General features: G+C 47.8%; 1 protein-coding gene across 1 annotated transcript in view; it reads left to right on the top strand.

Moving 5' to 3' along the window:
- Positions 1–2,962: 2,962 nt before the first annotated feature.
- Positions 2,963–19,611, top strand: part of ASPSCR1 (ASPSCR1 tether for SLC2A4, UBX domain containing) — a 63,538-nt gene continuing 46,889 nt past the window's right edge. Inside the window, exons 1-3 of the mRNA XM_056549789.1 lie at positions 2,963–3,204; positions 13,212–13,267; positions 16,679–16,793. Of these exons, the coding sequence (XP_056405764.1) occupies positions 3,115–3,204; positions 13,212–13,267; positions 16,679–16,793 (261 nt within the window). The 5' untranslated portion in view covers positions 2,963–3,114. The remainder of the gene's footprint in view (positions 3,205–13,211; positions 13,268–16,678; positions 16,794–19,611) is intronic.

Below are 19,611 nucleotides of genomic sequence, written 5' to 3'. Positions count from 1 at the left end.
AGGACAGGTGACATGATGGAGAGCAGGGACAGTAAGGACAGGACAGGTGACATGATGGAGAGCAGTGACAGTAAGGACAGGACAGGTGACATGATGGAGAGCAGGGATAAGAAGGACAGGACAGGTGACATGATGGAGAGCAGGGACAGTAAGGACAGGACAGGTGACATGATGGAGAGCAGGGACAGTAAGGACAGGACAGGTGACATGATGGAGAGCAGTGACAGTAAGGACAGGACAGGTGACATGATGGAGAGCAGGAACAGTAAGGACAGGACAGGTGACATGATGGAGAGCAGGGACAGTAAGGACAGGACAGGTGACATGATGGAGAGCAGGGACAGTAAGGACAGGACAGGTGACATGATGGAGAGCAGTGACAGTAAGGACAGGACAGGTGACATGATGGAGAGCAGTGACAGTAAGGACAGGACAGGTGACATGATGGAGAGCAGGGACAGTAAGGACAGGACAGGTGACATGATGGAGAGCAGTGACAGTAAGGACAGGACAGGTGACATGATGGAGAGCAGTGACAGTAAGGACAGGACAGGTGACATAATGGAGAGCAGGGACAGTAAGGACAGGACAGGTGACATGATGGAGAGCAGGGACAGTAAGGACAGGACAGGTGACATGATGGAGAGCAGTGACAGTAAGGACAGGACAGGTGACATGATGGAGAGCAGGGACAGTAAGGACAGGACAGGACAGGTGACATGATGGAGAGCAGTGACAGTAAGGACAGGACAGGTGACATGATGGAGAGCAGGGACAGTAAGGACAGGACAGGACAGGTGACATGATGGAGAGCAGTGACAGTAAGGACAGGACAGGTGACATGATGGAGAGCAGGGACAGTAAGGACAGGACAGGTGACATGATGGAGAGCAGTGACAATAAGGACAGGTGACATGATGGAGAGCAGGAATAAGAAGGACAGGACAGGTGATATGATGGAGAGCAGGGACAGTAAGGACAGGACAGGTGACATGATGGAGAGCAGGGACAGTAAGGACAGGTGACATGATGGAGAGCAGTGACAGTAAGGACAGGACAGGTGACATGATGGAGAGCAGGGACAGTAAGGACAGGTGATATGATGGAGAGCAGTGACAGTAAGGACAGGACAGGTGACATGATGGAGAGCAGGGACAGTAAGGACAGGACAGGACAGGTGATATGATGGAGAGCAGTGACAGTAAGGACAGGACAGGTGACATGATGGAGAGCAGTGACAGTAAGGACAGGACAGGTGACATGATGGAGAGCAGGGACAGTAAGGACAGGACAGGTGACATGATGGAGAGCAGGGACAGTAAGGACAGGACAGGTGACATGATGGAGAGCAGGGATAAGAAGGACAGGTGACATGATGGAGAGCAGGGACAGTAAGGACAGGACAGGACAGGTGATATGATGGAGAGCAGGGACAGTAAGGACAGGACAGGTGACATGATGGAGAGCAGTGACAGTAAGGACAGGACAGGTGACATGATGGAGAGCAGTGACAGTAAGGACAGGACAGGTGACATGATGGAGAGCAGTGACAGTAAGGACAGGACAGGTGACATAATGGAGAGCAGGGACAGTAAGGACAGGACAGGTGACATGATGGAGAGCAGGGACAGTAAGGACAGGACAGGTGACATGATGGAGAGCAGTGACAGTAAGGACAGGACAGGTGACATGATGGAGAGCAGGGACAGTAAGGACAGGACAGGACAGGTGACATGATGGAGAGCAGTGACAGTAAGGACAGGACAGGTGACATGATGGAGAGCAGGGACAGTAAGGACAGGACAGGACAGGACAGGTGACATGATGGAGAGCAGTGACAGTAAGGACAGGACAGGTGACATGATGGAGAGCAGGGACAGTAAGGACAGGACAGGTGACATGATGGAGAGCAGTGACAATAAGGACAGGTGACATGATGGAGAGCAGGAATAAGAAGGACAGGACAGGTGATATGATGGAGAGCAGGGACAGTAAGGACAGGACAGGTGACATGATGGAGAGCAGGGACAGTAAGGACAGGTGACATGATGGAGAGCAGTGACAGTAAGGACAGGACAGGTGACATGATGGAGAGCAGGGACAGTAAGGACAGGTGATATGATGGAGAGCAGTGACAGTAAGGACAGGACAGGTGACATGATGGAGAGCAGGGACAGTAAGGACAGGACAGGACAGGTGATATGATGGAGAGCAGGGACAGTAAGGACAGGACAGGTGACATGATGGAGAGCAGTGACAGTAAGGACAGGACAGGTGACATGATGGAGAGCAGGGACAGAAAGGACAGGACAGGTAACATGATGGAGAGCAGTGACAGTAAGGACAGGACAGGTGACATGATGGAGAGCAGGGACAGTAAGGACAGGACAGGTGACATGATGGAGAGCAGGGACAGTAAGGACAGGACAGGTGACATGATGGAGAGCAGGGACAGTAAGGACAGGACAGGTGACATGATGGAGAGCAGGGACAGTAAGGACAGGACAGGTGACATGATGGAGAGCAGGAACAGTAAGGACAGGACAGGTGACATGATGGAGAGCAGTGACAGTAAGGACAGGACAGGTGACATGATGGAGAGCAGGGACAGAAAGGACAGGACAGGTGACATGATGGAGAGCAGGAACAGTAAGGACAGGACAGGTGACATGATGGAGAGCAGGGACAGTAAGGACAGGACAGGTGACATGATGGAGAGCAGTGACAGTAAGGACAGGACAGGTGACATGATGGAGAGCAGGGACAGTAAGGACAGGACAGGTGACATGATGGAGAGCAGGGACAGTAAGGACAGGACAGGTGACATGATGGAGAGCAGTGACAGTAAGGACAGGACAGGTGACATGATGGAGAGCAGTGACAGTAAGGACAGGACAGGTGACATGATGGAGAGCAGGGACAGTAAGGACAGGACAGGACAGGTGACATGATGGAGAGCAGGGACAGTAAGGACAGGACAGGTGAGGGCTGAGAGCGCAGTGTATGAGGCGCCGCCGTCCCCCGGAGATAGCGCTGACAGCGCTGCACGAGGCTTTGTCCGCCAGGCGGCGTTTTAATAAAGTTTAGTTGAAAGATTCTGCGACGTCAGGCAACATGGCAGCCAGCGGAGCTGCAGTGTCGGTCTTGGCTCCCAACGGACGGCGACAGACCGTAAAGGTGACCGCAGGGACCCCGCTTCTTCAGGTAATCCCCCCTACGGGATACACACCGGCAGCCATGACGTATTAACACCCGGTTATCCCGCCCCAATCCCCCCCCAGGGGCCCATTCACATGACACAGCCTCAGGTCACGTGACGGGTCATCACAGCCGAGCTTCTACTTTCTCGCACTACAAGGTGTAGCAGCCTGCTGGGAGTTGTAGTTCCCACGGTCTTACGGCCTATAGCTGTGTCATTGTGTAACCCATAGTGGAGATATTCACCACAGATTGTCAGGAAATCATAGTGTGTCAGTTCAGTAATGTCATGGGCTCCATAGGGATAGTGTTTTATATAGAGATCAGCATCTCCATCACATGGGCTCCATAGGGATAGTGTTATATAGAGATCAGCTGTGTAATACATCTCTTCACATGGGCTCCATAGGGATAGTGTTATATAGAGATCAGCTGTGTATTACATCTCATCACATGGGCTCCATAGGGATAGTGTTATATAGAGATCAGCTGTGTATTACATCTCCATCACATGGGCCCCATAGGGATATTGTTATATAGAGATCAGCTGTGTAATACATCTCATCACATGGGCCCCATAGGGATAGTGTTATATAGAGATCAGCTGTGTAATACATCTCATCACATGGGCTCCATAGGGATAGTGTTATATAGAGATCAGCTGTGTAATACATCTCTTCACATGGGCTCCATAGGGATAGTGTTATATAGAGATCAGCTGTGTATTACATCTCATCACATGGGCTCCATAGGGATAGTGTTATATAGAGATCAGCTGTGTAATACATCTCATCACATGGGCTCCATAGGGATAGTGTTATATATAGATCAGCATCTCATCACATGGGCTCCATAGGGATAGTGTTATATAGAGATCAGCTGTGTATTACATCTCCATCACATGGGCCCCATAGGGATATTGTTATATAGAGATCAGCTGTGTAATACATCTCATCACATGGGCCCCATAGGGATAGTGTTATATAGAGATCAGCTGTGTAATACATCTCATCACATGGGCCCCATAGGGATATTGTTATATAGAGATCAGCTGTGTATTACATCTCATCACATGGGCTCCATAGGGATAGTGTTATATAGAGATCAGCTGTGTAATACATCTCATCACATGGGCTCCATAGGGATAGTGTTATATAGGATCAGCATCTCATCACATGGGCTCCATAGGGATAGTGTTATATAGAGATCAGCTGTGTAATACAACTCATCACATGGGCTCCATAGGGATAGTGTTATATAGAGATCAGCTGTGTAATACATCTCATCACATGGGCTCCATAGGGATAGTGTTATATAGAGATCAGCTGTGTATTACATCTCATCACATGGGCTCCATAGGGATAGTGTTATATAGAGATCAGCTGTGTAATACATCTCATCACATGGGCTCCATAGGGATAGTGTTATATAGGATCAGCATCTCATCACATGGGCTCCATAGGGATAGTGTTATATAGAGATCAGCTGTGTAATACAACTCATCACATGGGCTCCATAGGGATAGTGTTATATAGAGATCAGCTGTGTAATACATCTCATCACATGGGGTCCATAGGGATAGTGTTATATAGAGATCAGCATCTCCATCACATGGGCTCCATAGGGATAGTGTTATATAGAGATCAGCTGTGTAATACATCTCTTCACATGGGCCCCATAGGGATAGTGTTATATAGAGATCAGCTGTGTAATACATCTCATCACATGGGCCCCATAGGGATATTGTTATATAGAGATCAGCTGTGTATTACATCTCATCACATGGGCTCCATAGGGATAGTGTTATATAGAGATCAGCTGTGTAATACATCTCATCACATGGGCTCCATAGGGATAGTGTTATATAGAGATCAGCTGTGTAATACATCTCATCACATGGGCTCCATAGGGATAGTGTTATATAGGATCAGCATCTCATCACATGGGCTCCATAGGGATAGTGTTATATAGAGATCAGCTGTGTAATACAACTCATCACATGGGCTCCATAGGGATAGTGTTATATAGAGATCAGCTGTGTAATACATCTCATCACATGGGCTCCATAGGGATAGTGTTATATAGAGATCAGCATCTCCATCACATGGGCTCCATAGGGATAGTGTTATATAGAGATCAGCTGTGTAATACATCTCTTCACATGGGCCCCATAGGGATAGTGTTATATAGAGATCAGCATCTCCATCACATGGGGTCCATAGGGATAGTGTTATATAGAGATCAGCTGTGTAATACATCTCCATCACATGGTCATTATAGGGATTGTGTTATATAGAGATCAGCTGTGTAATACATCTCATCACATGGGCTCCATAGGGATAGTGTTATATAGAGATCAGCTGTGTAATACATCTCCATCACATGGTCATTATAGGGATAGTGTTATATAGAGATCAGCTGTGTAATACATCTCATCACATGGGCTCCATAGGGATAGTGTTATATAGAGATCAGCTGTGTATTACATCTCCATCACATGGGCTCCATAGGGATAGTGTTATATAGAGATCAGCTGTGTAATACATCTCATCACATGGGGTCCATAGGGATAGTGTTATATAGAGATCAGCATCTCCATCACATGGGCTCCATAGGGATAGTGTTATATAGAGATCAGCTGTGTAATACATCTCTTCACATGGGCCCCATAGGGATAGTGTTATATAGAGATCAGCATCTCCATCACATGGGGTCCATAGGGATAGTGTTATATAGAGATCAGCTGTGTAATACATCTCCATCACATGGTCATTATAGGGATTGTGTTATATAAAGATCAGCTGTGTAATACATCTCATCACATGGGCTCCATAGGGATAGTGTTATATAGAGATCAGCATCTCCATAACATGGGGTCCATAGGGATAGTGTTATATAGAGATCAGCTGTGTATTACATCTCCATCACATGGGCTCCATAGGGATAGTGTTATATAGAGATCAGCTGTGTAATACATCTCATCACATGGGCTCCATAGGGATAGTGTTATATAGAGATCAGCTGTGTAATACATCTCATCACATGGGCTCCATAGGGATAGTGTTATATAGAGATCAGCTGTGTAATACATCTCATCACATGGGCTCCATAGGGATAGTGTTAAATAGAGATCAGCATCTCCATCACATGGGCTCCATAGGGATAGTGTTATATAGAGATCAACTGTGTAATACATCTCATCACATGGGCTCCATAGGGATAGTGTTATATAGAGATCAGCATCTCATCACATGGGCTCCATAGGGATAGTGTTATATAGAGATCAACTGTGTAATACATCTCATCACATGGGCTCCATAGGGATAGTGTTATATAGAGATCAGCATCTCCATCACATGGGCTCCATAGGGATAGTGTTATATAGAGATCAACTGTGTAATACATCTCATCACATGGGCTCCATAGGGATAGTGTTATATAGAGATCAGCATCTCCATCACATGGGCTCCATAGGGATAGTGTTATATAGAGATCAGCTGTGTAATACATCTCATCACATGGGCTCCATAGGGATAGTGTTATATAGAGATCAGCATCTCATCACATGGGCTCCATAGGGATAGTGTTATATAGAGATCAACTGTGTAATACATCTCATCACATGGGCTCCATAGGGATAGTGTTATATAGAGATCAGCATCTCCATCACATGGGCTCCATAGGGATAGTGTTATATAGAGATCAACTGTGTAATACATCTCATCACATGGGCTCCATAGGGATAGTGTTATATAGAGATCAGCATCTCCATCACATGGGCTCCATAGGGATAGTGTTATATAGAGATCAGCTGTGTAATACATCTCATCACATGGGCTCCATAGGGATAGTGTTATATAGAGATCAGCTGTGTAATACATCTCATCACATGGGCTCCATAGGGATAGTGTTATATAGAGATCAGCATCTCCATCACATGGGCTCCATAGGGATAGTGTTATATAGAGATCAGCTGTGTAATACATCTCATCACATGGGCTCCATAGGGATAGTGTTATATAGAGATCAGCATCTCCATCACATGGGGTCCATAGGGATAGTGTTATATACAGATCAGCTGTGTAATACATCTCATCACATGGGCTCCATAGGGATAGTGTTATATAGAGATCAGCTGTGTATTACATCTCATCACATGGGCTCCATAGGGATAGTGTTATATAGAGATCAGCTGTGTAATACATCTCATCACATGGGCTCCATAGGGATAGTGTTATATAGAGATCAGCATCTCCATCACATGGGCTCCATAGGGATAGTGTTATATAGAGATCAGCTGTGTATTACATCTCCATCACATGGGCTCCATAGGGATAGTGTTATATAGAGATCAGCTGTGTAATACATCTCATCACATGGGCTCCATAGGGATAGTGTTATATAGAGATCAGCATCTCCATCACATGGGCTCCATAGGGATATTGTTATATAGAGATCAGCTGTGTATTACATCTCCATCACATGGGCTCCATAGGGATAGTGTTATATAGAGACCTGAAGTCAGTTTCACTAAAACTCATGTAATCCGATGTACGGTGTGTGGTGAAGCTCATTGGGAGGATTCGGAGTCATGCTGTGTGCAGCCTCTAGTATCCTACATCAGTCAACTCAAGGACCAGGTACACTACACAGTCTCCTTAGGGATGTACACTGAAGGACCACGTACACTTCACAGCCTCCTTAGGGGTGTACACTGAAGGATCATGTACACTACACAGCCTCCTTAGGGGTGTACACTGAAGGACCATGTACACTACACAGCCTCCTTAGGGGTGTACACTGAAGGACCATGTACACTACACAGCCTCCATAGGGGTGTACACTGAAGGATCATGTACACTATACAGCCTCCTTAGGGGTGTACACTGAAGGATCATGCACACTACACAGTCTCCTTAGGGGTGTACACTGAAGGACCATGTACACTACGCAGCCTCCTTAGGGGTGTACACTGAAGGACCAGGTACACTACACAGTCTCCATAGGGGTGTACACTGAAGGACCATGTACACTACACAGCCTCCATAGGGGTGTACACTGAAGGACCAGGTACACTACACAGCCTCCATAGGGGTGTACACTGAAGGACCAGGTACACTACACAGCCTCCTTAGGGGTGTACACTGAAGGACCACGTACACTACACAGTCTCCTTAGGGGTGTACACTGAAGGACCATGTACACTACACAGTCTCCTTAGGGGTGTACACTGAAGGACCATGTACACTACACAGTCTCCTTAGGGGTGTACACTGAAGGACCATGTACACTACACAGTCTCCTTAGGGGTGTATACTGAAGGACCAGGTACACTACACAGCCTCCTTAGGGGTGTACACTGAAGGACCAGGTACACTACACAGCCTCCTTAGGGGTGTACACTGAAGGACCAGGTACACTACACAGTCTCCATAGGGGTGAACACTGAAGGACCATGTACACTACACAGTCTCCTTAGGGGTGTACACTGAAGGACCAGGTACACTTCACAGCCTCCTTAGGGATGTACACTGAAGGATCAGGTACACTACACAACCTCCTTAGGGGTGTACACTGAAGGATCAGGCACACTACACAACCTCCTTAGGGGTGTACACTGAAGGACCAGGTACACTACACAACCTCCTTAGGGGTGTACACTGAAGGATCAGGTACACTACACAACCTCCTTAGGGGTGTACACTGATGGACCAGGTACACTACACAGCCTCCTTAGGGGTGTACACTGAAGGACCAGGTACACTACACAGCCTCCTTAGGGGTGTACACTGAAGGACCAGGTACACTACACAGTCTCCTTAGGGGTGTACACTGAAGGACCAGGTACACTACACAGTCTCCTTAGGGATGTACACTGAAGGATCAGGTACACTACACAGCCTCCTTAGGGGTGTACACTGAAGGACCATGTACACTACACAGTCTCCTTAGGGGTGTACACTGAAGGACCATGTACACTACACAGCCTCCTTAGGGGTGTACACTGAAGGACCATGTACACTACACAGTCTCCTTAGGGGTGTACACTGAAGGACCATGTACACTACACAGCCTCCTTAGGGGTGTACACTGAAGGACCATGTACACTACACAGCCTCCTAAGGGGTGTACACTGAAGGACCATGTACACTACACAGTCTCCTTAGGGGTGTACACTGAAGGACCATGTACACTACACAGTCTCCTTAGGGGTGTACACTGAAGGACCATGTACACTACACAGTCTCCTTAGGGGTGTACACTGAAGGATCATGCACACTACACAGTCTCCTTAGGGGTGTACACTGAAGGATCATGTACACTACACAGTCTCCTTAGGGGTGTACACTGAAGGATCATGTACACTACACAGTCTCCTTAGGGTGTACACTGAAGGACCACGTACACTACACAGTCTCCTTAGGGGTGTACACTGAAGGACCATGTACACTACACAGTCTCCTTAGGGGTGTACACTGAAGGACCATGTACACTACACAGTCTCCTTAGGGGTGTACACTGAAGGATCAGGTACACTACACAGTCTCCTTAGGGGTGTACACTGAAGGACCATGTACACTACACAGTCTCCTTAGGGGTGTTCACTGAAGGATCAGGTACACTACACAGTCTCCATAGGGGTGTACACTGAAGGATCAGGTACACTACACAGCCTCCTTAGGGGTGTACACTGAAGGACCATGTACACTACACAGTCTCCTTAGGGGTGTACACTGAAGGACCATGTACACTACACAGCCTCCTTAGGGGTGTATACTGAAGGATCATGTACACTACACAGCCTCCTTAGGGGTGTACACTGAAGGACCATGTACACTACACAGCCTCCTTAGGGGTGTACACTGAAGGACCATGTACACTACACAGTCTCCTTAGGGGTGTACACTGAAGGACCATGTACACTACACAGTCTCCTTAGGGGTGTACACTGAAGGACCATGTACACTACACAGCCTCCTTAGGGGTGTACACTGAAGGACCAGGTACACTACACAGTCTCCTTAGGGGTGTACACTGAAGGACCAGGTACACTACACAGTCTCCTTAGGGGTGTACACTGAAGGACCACGTACACTACACAGTCTCCTTAGGGGTGTACACTGAAGGACCATGTACACTACACAGTCTCCTTAGGGGTGTACACTGAAGGACCAGGTACACTACACAGTCTCCTTAGGGGTGTACACTGAAGGACCAGGTACACTACACAGTCTCCTTAGGGGTGTACACTGAAGGATCATGTACACTACACAGTCTCCTTAGGGGTGTACACTGAAGGATCATGTACACTACACAGTCTCCTTAGGGGTGTACACTGAAGGACCAGGTACACTACACAGTCTCCTTAGGGGTGTACACTGAAGGACCATGTACACTACACAGTCTCCTTAGGGGTGTACACTGAAGGATCAGGTACACTACACAGTCTCCTTAGGGGTGTACACTGAAGGACCAGGTACACTACACAGTCTCCATAGGGGTGAACACTGAAGGACCAGGTAAACTACACAGTCTCCTTAGGGGTGTACACTGAAGGACCAGGTACACTTCACAGCCTCCTTAGGGATGTACACTGAAGGATCAGGTACACTACACAACCTCCTTAGGGGTGTACACTGAAGGATCAGGTACACTACACAACCTCCTTAGGGGTGTACACTGAAGGACCAGGTACACTACACAACCTCCTTAGGGGTGTACACTGAAGGATCAGGTACACTACACAACCTCCTTAGGGGTGTACACTGAAGGACCAGGTACACTACACAGCCTCCTTAGGGGTGTACACTGAAGGACCAGGTACACTACACAGCCTCCTTAGGGGTGTACACTGAAGGACCAGGTACACTACACAGCCTCCTTAGGGGTGTACACTGAAGGACCAGGTACACTACACAGCCTCCTTAGGGATGTACACTGAAGGATCAGGTACACTACACAGCCTCCTTAGGGGTGTACACTGAAGGACCATGTACACTACACAGTCTCCTTAGGGGTGTACACTGAAGGACCATGTACACTACACAGTCTCCTTAGGGGTGTACACTGAAGGATCAGGTACACTACACAGTCTCCTTAGGGGTGTACACTGAAGGACCATGTACACTACACAGTCTCCTTAGGGGTGTACACTGAAGGATCAGGTACACTACACAGTCTCCATAGGGGTGTACACTGAAGGATCAGGTACACTACACAGTCGCCTTAGGGGTGTACACTGAAGGACCATGTACACTACACAGTCGCCTTAGGGGTGTACACTGAAGGACTATGTACACTACACAGTCTCCTTAGGGGTGTACACTGAAGGACCATGTACACTACACAGCCTCCTTAGGGGTGTATACTGAAGGATCATGTACACTACACAGTCTCCTTAGGGGTGTACGCTGAAGGACCATGTACACTACACAGTCTCCTTAGGGGTGTACGCTGAAGGACCATGTACACTACACAGCCTCCTTAGGGGTGTACACTGAAGGATCATGCACACTACACAGTCTCCTTAGGGGTGTACACTGAAGGACCAGGTACACTACACAGTCTCCTTAGGGGTGTACACTGAAGGACCAGGTACACTACACAGTCTCCTTAGGGGTGTACACTGAAGGACCATGTACACTACACAGTCTCCTTAGGGGTGTACACTGAAGGACCATGTACACTACACAGTCTCCTTAGGGGTGTACACTGAAGGACCATGTACACTACACAGTCTCCTTAGGGGTGTACACTGAAGGATCAGGTACACTACACAGTCTCCTTAGGGGTGTACACTGAAGGATCAGGTACACTACACAGTCTCCTTAGGGGTGTACACTGAAGGATCAGGTACACTACACAGTCTCCTTAGGGGTGTACACTGAAGGACCATGTACACTACACAGTCTCCTTAGGGGTGTACACTGAAGGACCATGTACACTACACAGTCTCCTTAGGGGTGTACACTGAAGGACCATGTACACTACACAGTGTCCTTAGGGGTGTACACTGAAGGACCATGTACACTACACAGTGTCCTTAGGGGTGTACACTGAAGGATCATGTACACTACACAGTCTCCTTAGGGGTGTACACTGAAGGACCATGTACACTACACAGTCTCCCTAGGGGTGTACACTGAAGGACCATGTACACTACACAGTCTCCTTAGGGGTGTACACTGAAGGACCATGTACACTACACAGCCTCCATAGGGGTGTACACTGAAGGATCATGTACACTACACAGTCTCCTTAGGGGTGTACACTGAAGGATCATGTACACTACACAGTCTCCTTAGGGGTGTACACTGAAGGATCATGTACACTACACAGTCTCCTTAGGGGTGTACACTGAAGGACCATGTACACTACACAGTCTCCTTAGGGGTGTACACTGAAGGATCATGTACACTACACAGTCTCCTTAGGGGTGTACACTGAAGGACCATGTACACTACACAGTCTCCTTAGGGGTGTACACTGAAGGACCATGTACACTACACAGTCTCCTTAGGGGTGTACACTGAAGGACCATGTACACTACACAGTCTCCTTAGGGGTGTACACTGAAGGACCATGTACACTACACAGCCTCCTTTACTAGCCCAGACTGTTTGCGGAAGCAGGTCGGATTGGGCACATGGGAGCAGGCGGTAATGGCAGGGGCTCTACCAGACACAACCTGTTTGTAGCTTTGATCAGTATTTCCCAACCAGGGTGCCTCCAGCTGTTGAAAAACTAAGACTCCCAGCATGCCCGGACAGCCAACGGCATAGTCGTAGTTTTGCAACATCTGGAGGCACCCTGGTTGGGAAACACTGGCTTAGATGTGTTTCCTGAAAGAAAGCAACAAAGGCTCTCTAATGCTGTGTACCACATTTAACTATAACGTTCCCATCCATAAAAAGAGCGATCAGCTGGAAAATCAGCCATGATGGGGTTGTCCCTGGAAATGTATATATGTATTTATAGAATTTTTGTATATTGTTCCCTTTATCTATTTCCAGGTCCTGGAAGAAGTTTGCAAGAAACAGAATTTTAATCCCCGAGAATATAACCTGAAGTGAGTTATCTGCACTTTCATGTTACAAGAGTCCATCAAGTTCTATCTAAAACCCTAATGCAGTGTTTCCCAACCAGGGGGCCTCCAGCTGTTGCAAAACTATAACTTCCAGCATGCCCGGACAGCCGTTGGCTGTCCGGGCATGCTGGGAGTTGTAGTTTTGCAACAGCTGGATGCCCCCTGGTTGGAAAACACTGATGCCATTTGTCCCATGACAGAGGAAAAATTCAGTCCCGACACCCTGTGTCCAGAAATCTAGAATCCATAACCTGTAATATTATAGTTTCCCAGAAAAACCTCCACGTCCCCATCGAACTTGTTTGAGTCAGACATCACAACATCATGTGGCAGAGAGTTCTATAATCTCACTGCTCTTACAGTAAAGAATCCCTGTCTGTTATGATGGTGAAACCTTCTATTCTCTAGACGTAGAGGACCAGCCTGGGTATAAAAAGATCTCTTTACTGTCCATTTATATATTTATACATTGTGATCAGATCGCCCCTAAGACAGCTTTTCTCCAAACTTAAAGGGGTACTCCGGTGGCAAACTTTTTTTATTTTTTTATTTTATTTTTTTAAATCAACTGGTGCCAGTAAGTTGGACAGATTTTTAAATGAATTCTATTAAAAAATCTTAAGCCTTCCAGTACTTATTAGTTGCTGAATAGTACAGAGGAAGTTCTTCTCTTTTTGGAATTCTTTTCTGTCTGACCACAGTGCTCTCTGCTGACACCTCTGTCCATTTTAGAAACTGTCCAGAACAGGATAGGTTTGCTATGGGGATTTGCTCCTACTCCGGACAGTTCCTAAAATGGACAGAGGTGTCAGCAGAGAGCACTGTGGTCAGAAAGGAAATTCTAAAAGAAATAAATTTCCTCTGTAGTATACAGCAGCTGATAAGTACTGGAAGGCTTAAGATTTTTTTTGTGGAATTCATTTACAAAATCTTTTTAACTTTCTGGCACCAGTTAATTTAGGGGAAAAAAATGTTTTCCACCGGAGTACCCCTGGGTTATCCAGGAAAAAAAACTTTTTTGTATATGTATATGAACTGGCTCCAGAAAGTTAAACAGATTTGTAAATTACTTCTATTAAAAAAATCTTAATCCTTTCAGTACTTATGAGCTGGTGAAGTTGAGTTGTTATTTTCTGTCTAAGTGCTCTCTGATGACACCTGTCTCTGAAACTGTCCAGAGTGGAAGCAAATCCCCATAGCAAACCTCTTCTACTCTGTGCAGTTCCCGAGACAAGCAGAGATGTCAGCAGAGAGCACTGTTGCCAGACAGAAAAGAACAACTCAACTTCAGCAGCTGATAAGTATTGGAAGGATTAAGATTTTTTTAATAGAAGTAATTTACAAATCTGTTTAACTTTCTGCTTGTCTCGGGAACTGCACAGAGTAGAAGAGGTTTGCTATGGGAATTTGCTTCTACTCTGGACAGTTCCCGAGACAGGTGTCATCAGAGAGCAATTAGACAGAAAAGAACGACTCAACTTCAGCAGCTCATAAGTATTGAAAGGATTAAGATTTTTTAATTTACAAATCTTTCTTGAGCCAGTTGATATATAAAAAAAAGTTTTTTTTTTCCTGGATAACCCCTTCAATCTGAAACATACATTGTGGAGGTATATGTTGAGTTACACTTAGGCTATATACACTTCACGCCCCCTCCCATAGACTTGCATTGAGGGGGCGGGGCTATGACGTCATGAGCTGCCGGCTCCAGCGTTCGGAACAGTTTGTTTCAAACGCTGAGCAGCATAGTACCCCTTTAAGGACTCAGCTAATTTTATTTTTGCACTTTTGTTTTTATAACTTTTTTATTTCCATCCACAGACTAGTATGGGGGCTTGTTTTTTGCATGAACAGTTGTCCTTTGTAATGATATCACTCACTTTACCATAAAATTTATGGCGCAACCAAAAAAATACTATTTGTGTGGGGAAATTGAAAAGATAACCGCAATTTTGCACATTTTTTAAGGTTTTGTTTTCGCGCTGTACAATTTACAGTAAAAATGACGTGTGTTCTTTATTCTCTGGGTCAATACGATTAAAATGATCCCCATGATTATATGCTTTTCTATTATTGTTGCGCTTTAAAAAAATGGCAAACTGTTTCACCAAATTAGTGCGTTTTAAAATCCCTCTATTTTGACGACCTATAATGTTTTCATTTTTCCACATAAGCGGCGGTATGAGGGCAAATTTTTTGCGCCGTGATCTGTACTTTTTTTTTTTATACTGCATTTGTATATATGAAACTTTTATTTAATTATTTTTAAAACATAATTTAATGTTTACGCCATTCACTGTACAAGACCAATAACATTATATTATGATAATTTGTACTTTTACGCACGCGGTGATACCAAATATGTTTATTAATTTTTTTTACACTTTCTGGGGAGTTAAAATGGGGGAGGGGAGTTTTCAAATTTTTTCCCTTATTATTATTTTTTTTTTTTTACACTTTATTAGTCCCCATAGAGGACTATTTATAGCAATCACTTGATTGCTAATACTGTTCAGTGCTATGTATAGGACACAGCGCTGATCAGTATTATCGGCGATCTTCTGCTCTGGTCTGCTCGATCTCAGACCAGAGCTGAAGCCCCTGAAGACGGAAAGAGGCAGGTGAGGGAACCTCTGTCCGCCATTGTGGATGATCGGATCCCCGCGGCAGCACTGCGGGCGATCCAATCATCTATTTTAGTGACCGTACTGCCACAGATGCCGTGATCGCTGATGTGTGCCATTACCGGCGGGTCCCAGGCTGCTGATAGCATGACACGAGCACCACTCTGGCGGTCATGTACAAGACGTAAATGTACATCCTGGTGAGTTAAGTACCAGGGCACCAGGACGTACATTTATGTCCTAATGTCGTTAAAGGGGTACTCCGCCCCTAGACATCTTATCCCGATCCCGATCTCGCTCTGCGCAGTAATGATGACGGGGTGCTGCAGCAGCGATCCCCGGGGTCCCCAGCAGTGGGACCGCGGCGATCTAACATCTTATCCCGTTTCTTTGGATAGGGGATAAGATGCCAGGGGCGGAGTACCCCTGTAAGGGGTTAAGGACCTGGTGCACCTGTGTCGTACATTAATGGCCTGGGTACTGCTGGCGGTTCTGTATAAAAAGTAAACCCTTGCTGGTGGCGTTTTCCACTGATATTATGTAGCAGGTCGCCCGGTCATGACCTTATTGTCATCCGTCCCTTCTAACAAAGAGAAGTTAAGAATAAGAGAAGATCCAACCCGTCTCCGGTGCCCATAGCTGAATGTGACAGGAATTCTCTTACTAAGACCATATGTTCCCTGTGTATGTTGATGTAAGCGTCTGTGTTCGGATCATTCTGTCTGAGCTGCACATTCTTATTAATGGTGCCCATTTCATTCATCTACAGATTTCAGAGGACGCTGCTGGATCTTTCTCTGCAGTGGCGCTTTGCCAACCTTCCCAATAATGCCAAACTGGAGATGGTGAGCGGCTGTCAGCAGCGTTCTGGAGCGGAGAGCGCGGTGAGTTAGTCGCCTGCTTCCAGGAATTCTGTCTCTTTCAGGTGATGAGGAATATTTGTGGTTAAAGCGCATATTACATTTACAAGCACGATCCCGGGCTGTCGCACGTGCACCCTGCGGGGAGCCTTTCTTTTATGTGCCGTCTGCCTGGTATTACACGTGAACATTACATCATCCTGGATCTAAGAATAGCCAGACATAGTAAATCACTCAAAAAGTGGGATCTTTCCCTAGGGACTACATGGACTTGGCTGCGATCTGCTATTGTAAAGGCCCCCAATGGCCAACAGGGCTGTATAACATGCATTTTACACACACATATATAATAAAAACAGGGGTACTCAACTATTTATTTAGTGAGGGGCTGCCATCTAGTAAAGGTCTGAGCTTAAAGGGGTACTCCCCTGCTCAGCGTTTGGAACAAACTTTTCCGAATGCTGGAGTCCGTGCCGGGAGCTCGTGACGTCACACCCGGCCCCCTCATGACGTCACGCCCGGCCCCCTCAATGCAAGTCTAGGGGAGAGGGCGTGACAGCTGCCACGCCCCTCCCATAGACTTGCATTGAGGGGGCGGGGCGTGACATTATGAGGGGGCAGGGCTATGACATCCCGAGCTCCCGGCACGGACTCCAGCATTCGGAACCTGTTTTTTCCAAACGCTGAGCAGCGGAGTACTCCTTTAACACTAAGACCTTATGTGCCCCTGAATAAATGACTGTCACACATTGTGCCCCTGGTATATAACTGTGTAAATAAGGTCCAAGCACTCACCAAGTATATTCAGGAATAAAGACCTTTTTTAAAATAGCCTTCAAATCAAACAGGACGCATTTTGGCAGAAGCTGTCAGCAGAGGAAGGCTACTGCTAAAACGCATCCTGTTTGATTTGAAGAACATTTTTTTTAAAAGGTCTTTATTCCTGAATATACTTGGTGAGTGCTTGGACTTTATTTACACTGTTTCTGGACCTGATCCACCATGTGCACCATCCCAAATGAAAGTGCTGACCAATTTATGTACTAAGCTGTCACACAGTTTGCCTGTGACTATAATACTGCCACACATTATGGGGAGAGGAAAAGTTGCTAAGTTGCCCATAGCAACCAATCAGGTCCCTTCTTTCATTTTTGAAATGACCTCTTAAAACAGAAAGAAGCGATCTGATTGGTTGCTGTGGACAACTCAGCAACTTTTCCTCTACACAGGTTGGATAAATGCCTCTGAATATAATGTTACCAAACACTTTGCCCTGAACCAAATAATTATACCTCTGTGTCCCTTAAGACAATGAATGAGGTGTCTTAGCCCCCTCAATGAACTGTGCCCCCCCTGCATGAACTGTGCCCCCCCTGCATGAACTGTGCCCCCCCTGCATGAACTGTGCCCCCCCCCTGCATGAACTGTGCCCCCCCTGCATGAACTGTGCCCCCCCTGCATTAACTGTGCCCCCCCCCTGCATGAACTGTGCCCCCCCCTGCATGAACTGTGCCCCCCCCTGCATGAACTGTGCCCCCCCCTGCATGAACTGTGCCCCCCCTGCATGAACTGTGCCCCCCCTGCATGAACTGTGCCCCCCCTGCATGAACTGTGCCCCCCCTGCATGAACTGTGCCCCCCCTGCATGAACTGTGCCCCCCCTGCATGAACTGTGCCCCCCCTGCATGAACTGTGCCCCCCCTGCATGAACTGTGCCCCCCCTGCATGAACTGTGCCCCCCCTGCATGAACTGTGCCCCCCCTGCATGAACTGTGCCCCCCCTGCATGAACTGTGCCCCCCCTGCATGAACTGTGCCCCCCCTGCATGAACTGTGCCCCCCCTGCATGAACTGTGCCCCCCCTGCATGAACTGTGCCCCCCCTGCATGAACTGTGCCCCCCCTGCATGAACTGTGCCCCCCCTGCATGAACTGTGCCCCCCCTGCATGAACTGTGCCCCCCCTGCATGAACTGTGCCCCCCCTGCATGAACTGTGCCCCCCCCCCCGCATGAACTGTGCCCCCCCCCCCCGCATGAACTGTGCCCCCCCCCCCCGCATGAACTGTGCCCCCCCCCCGCATGAACTGTGCCCCCCCCCCGCATGAACTGTGCCCCCCCCCGCATGAACTGTGCCCCCCCCCCGCATGAACTGTGCCGCCCCCCCCCCGCATGAACTGTGCCCCCCCCTGCATGAACTGTGCCCCCCCTGCATGAACTGTGCCCCCCCTGCATGAACTGTGCCCCCCCCCTGCATGAACTGTGCCCCCCCCCTGCATGAACTGTGTCCCCCTGCATGAACTGTGCCCCCCTGCATGAACTGTGCCCCCCTGCATGAACTGTGCCCCCCCTGCATGAACTGTGCCCCCCCTGCATGAACTGTGCCCCCCCTGCATGAACTGTGCCCCCCCTGCATGAACTGTGCCCCCCCTGCATGAACTGTGCCCCCCCTGCATGAACTGTGCCCCCCTGCATGAACTGTGCCCCCCCTGCATGAACTGTGCCCCCCCCTGCATGAACTGTGCCCCCCCCTGCATGAACTGTGCCCCCCCCTGCATGAACTGTGCCCCCCCCTGCATGAACTGTGCCCCCCCCTGCATGAACTGTGCCCCCCTGCATGAACTGTGCCCCCCTGCATGAACTGTGCCCCCCCCTGCATGAACTGTGCCCCCCCCTGCATGAACTGTGCCCCCCCCTGCATGAACTGTGCCCCCCCCTGCATGAACTGTGCCCCACCCCCTGCATGAACTGTGCCCCACCCCCTGCATGAACTGTGCCCCACCCCCTGCACAAACTGTGCTACTGTGTCCCCCCCGCCATGAACTGTTCCACCCTGCCCCCCCAGCA

The sequence above is a fragment of the Hyla sarda genome, chromosome 13 (assembly GCF_029499605.1).
Source record: "Hyla sarda isolate aHylSar1 chromosome 13, aHylSar1.hap1, whole genome shotgun sequence".
NCBI classification, from domain to species: Eukaryota; Metazoa; Chordata; class Amphibia; order Anura; family Hylidae; genus Hyla; species Hyla sarda.
The sequence above is the reverse complement of the archived record's forward strand: the minus strand, read 5'-3'. Positions and strand labels throughout refer to the sequence as shown.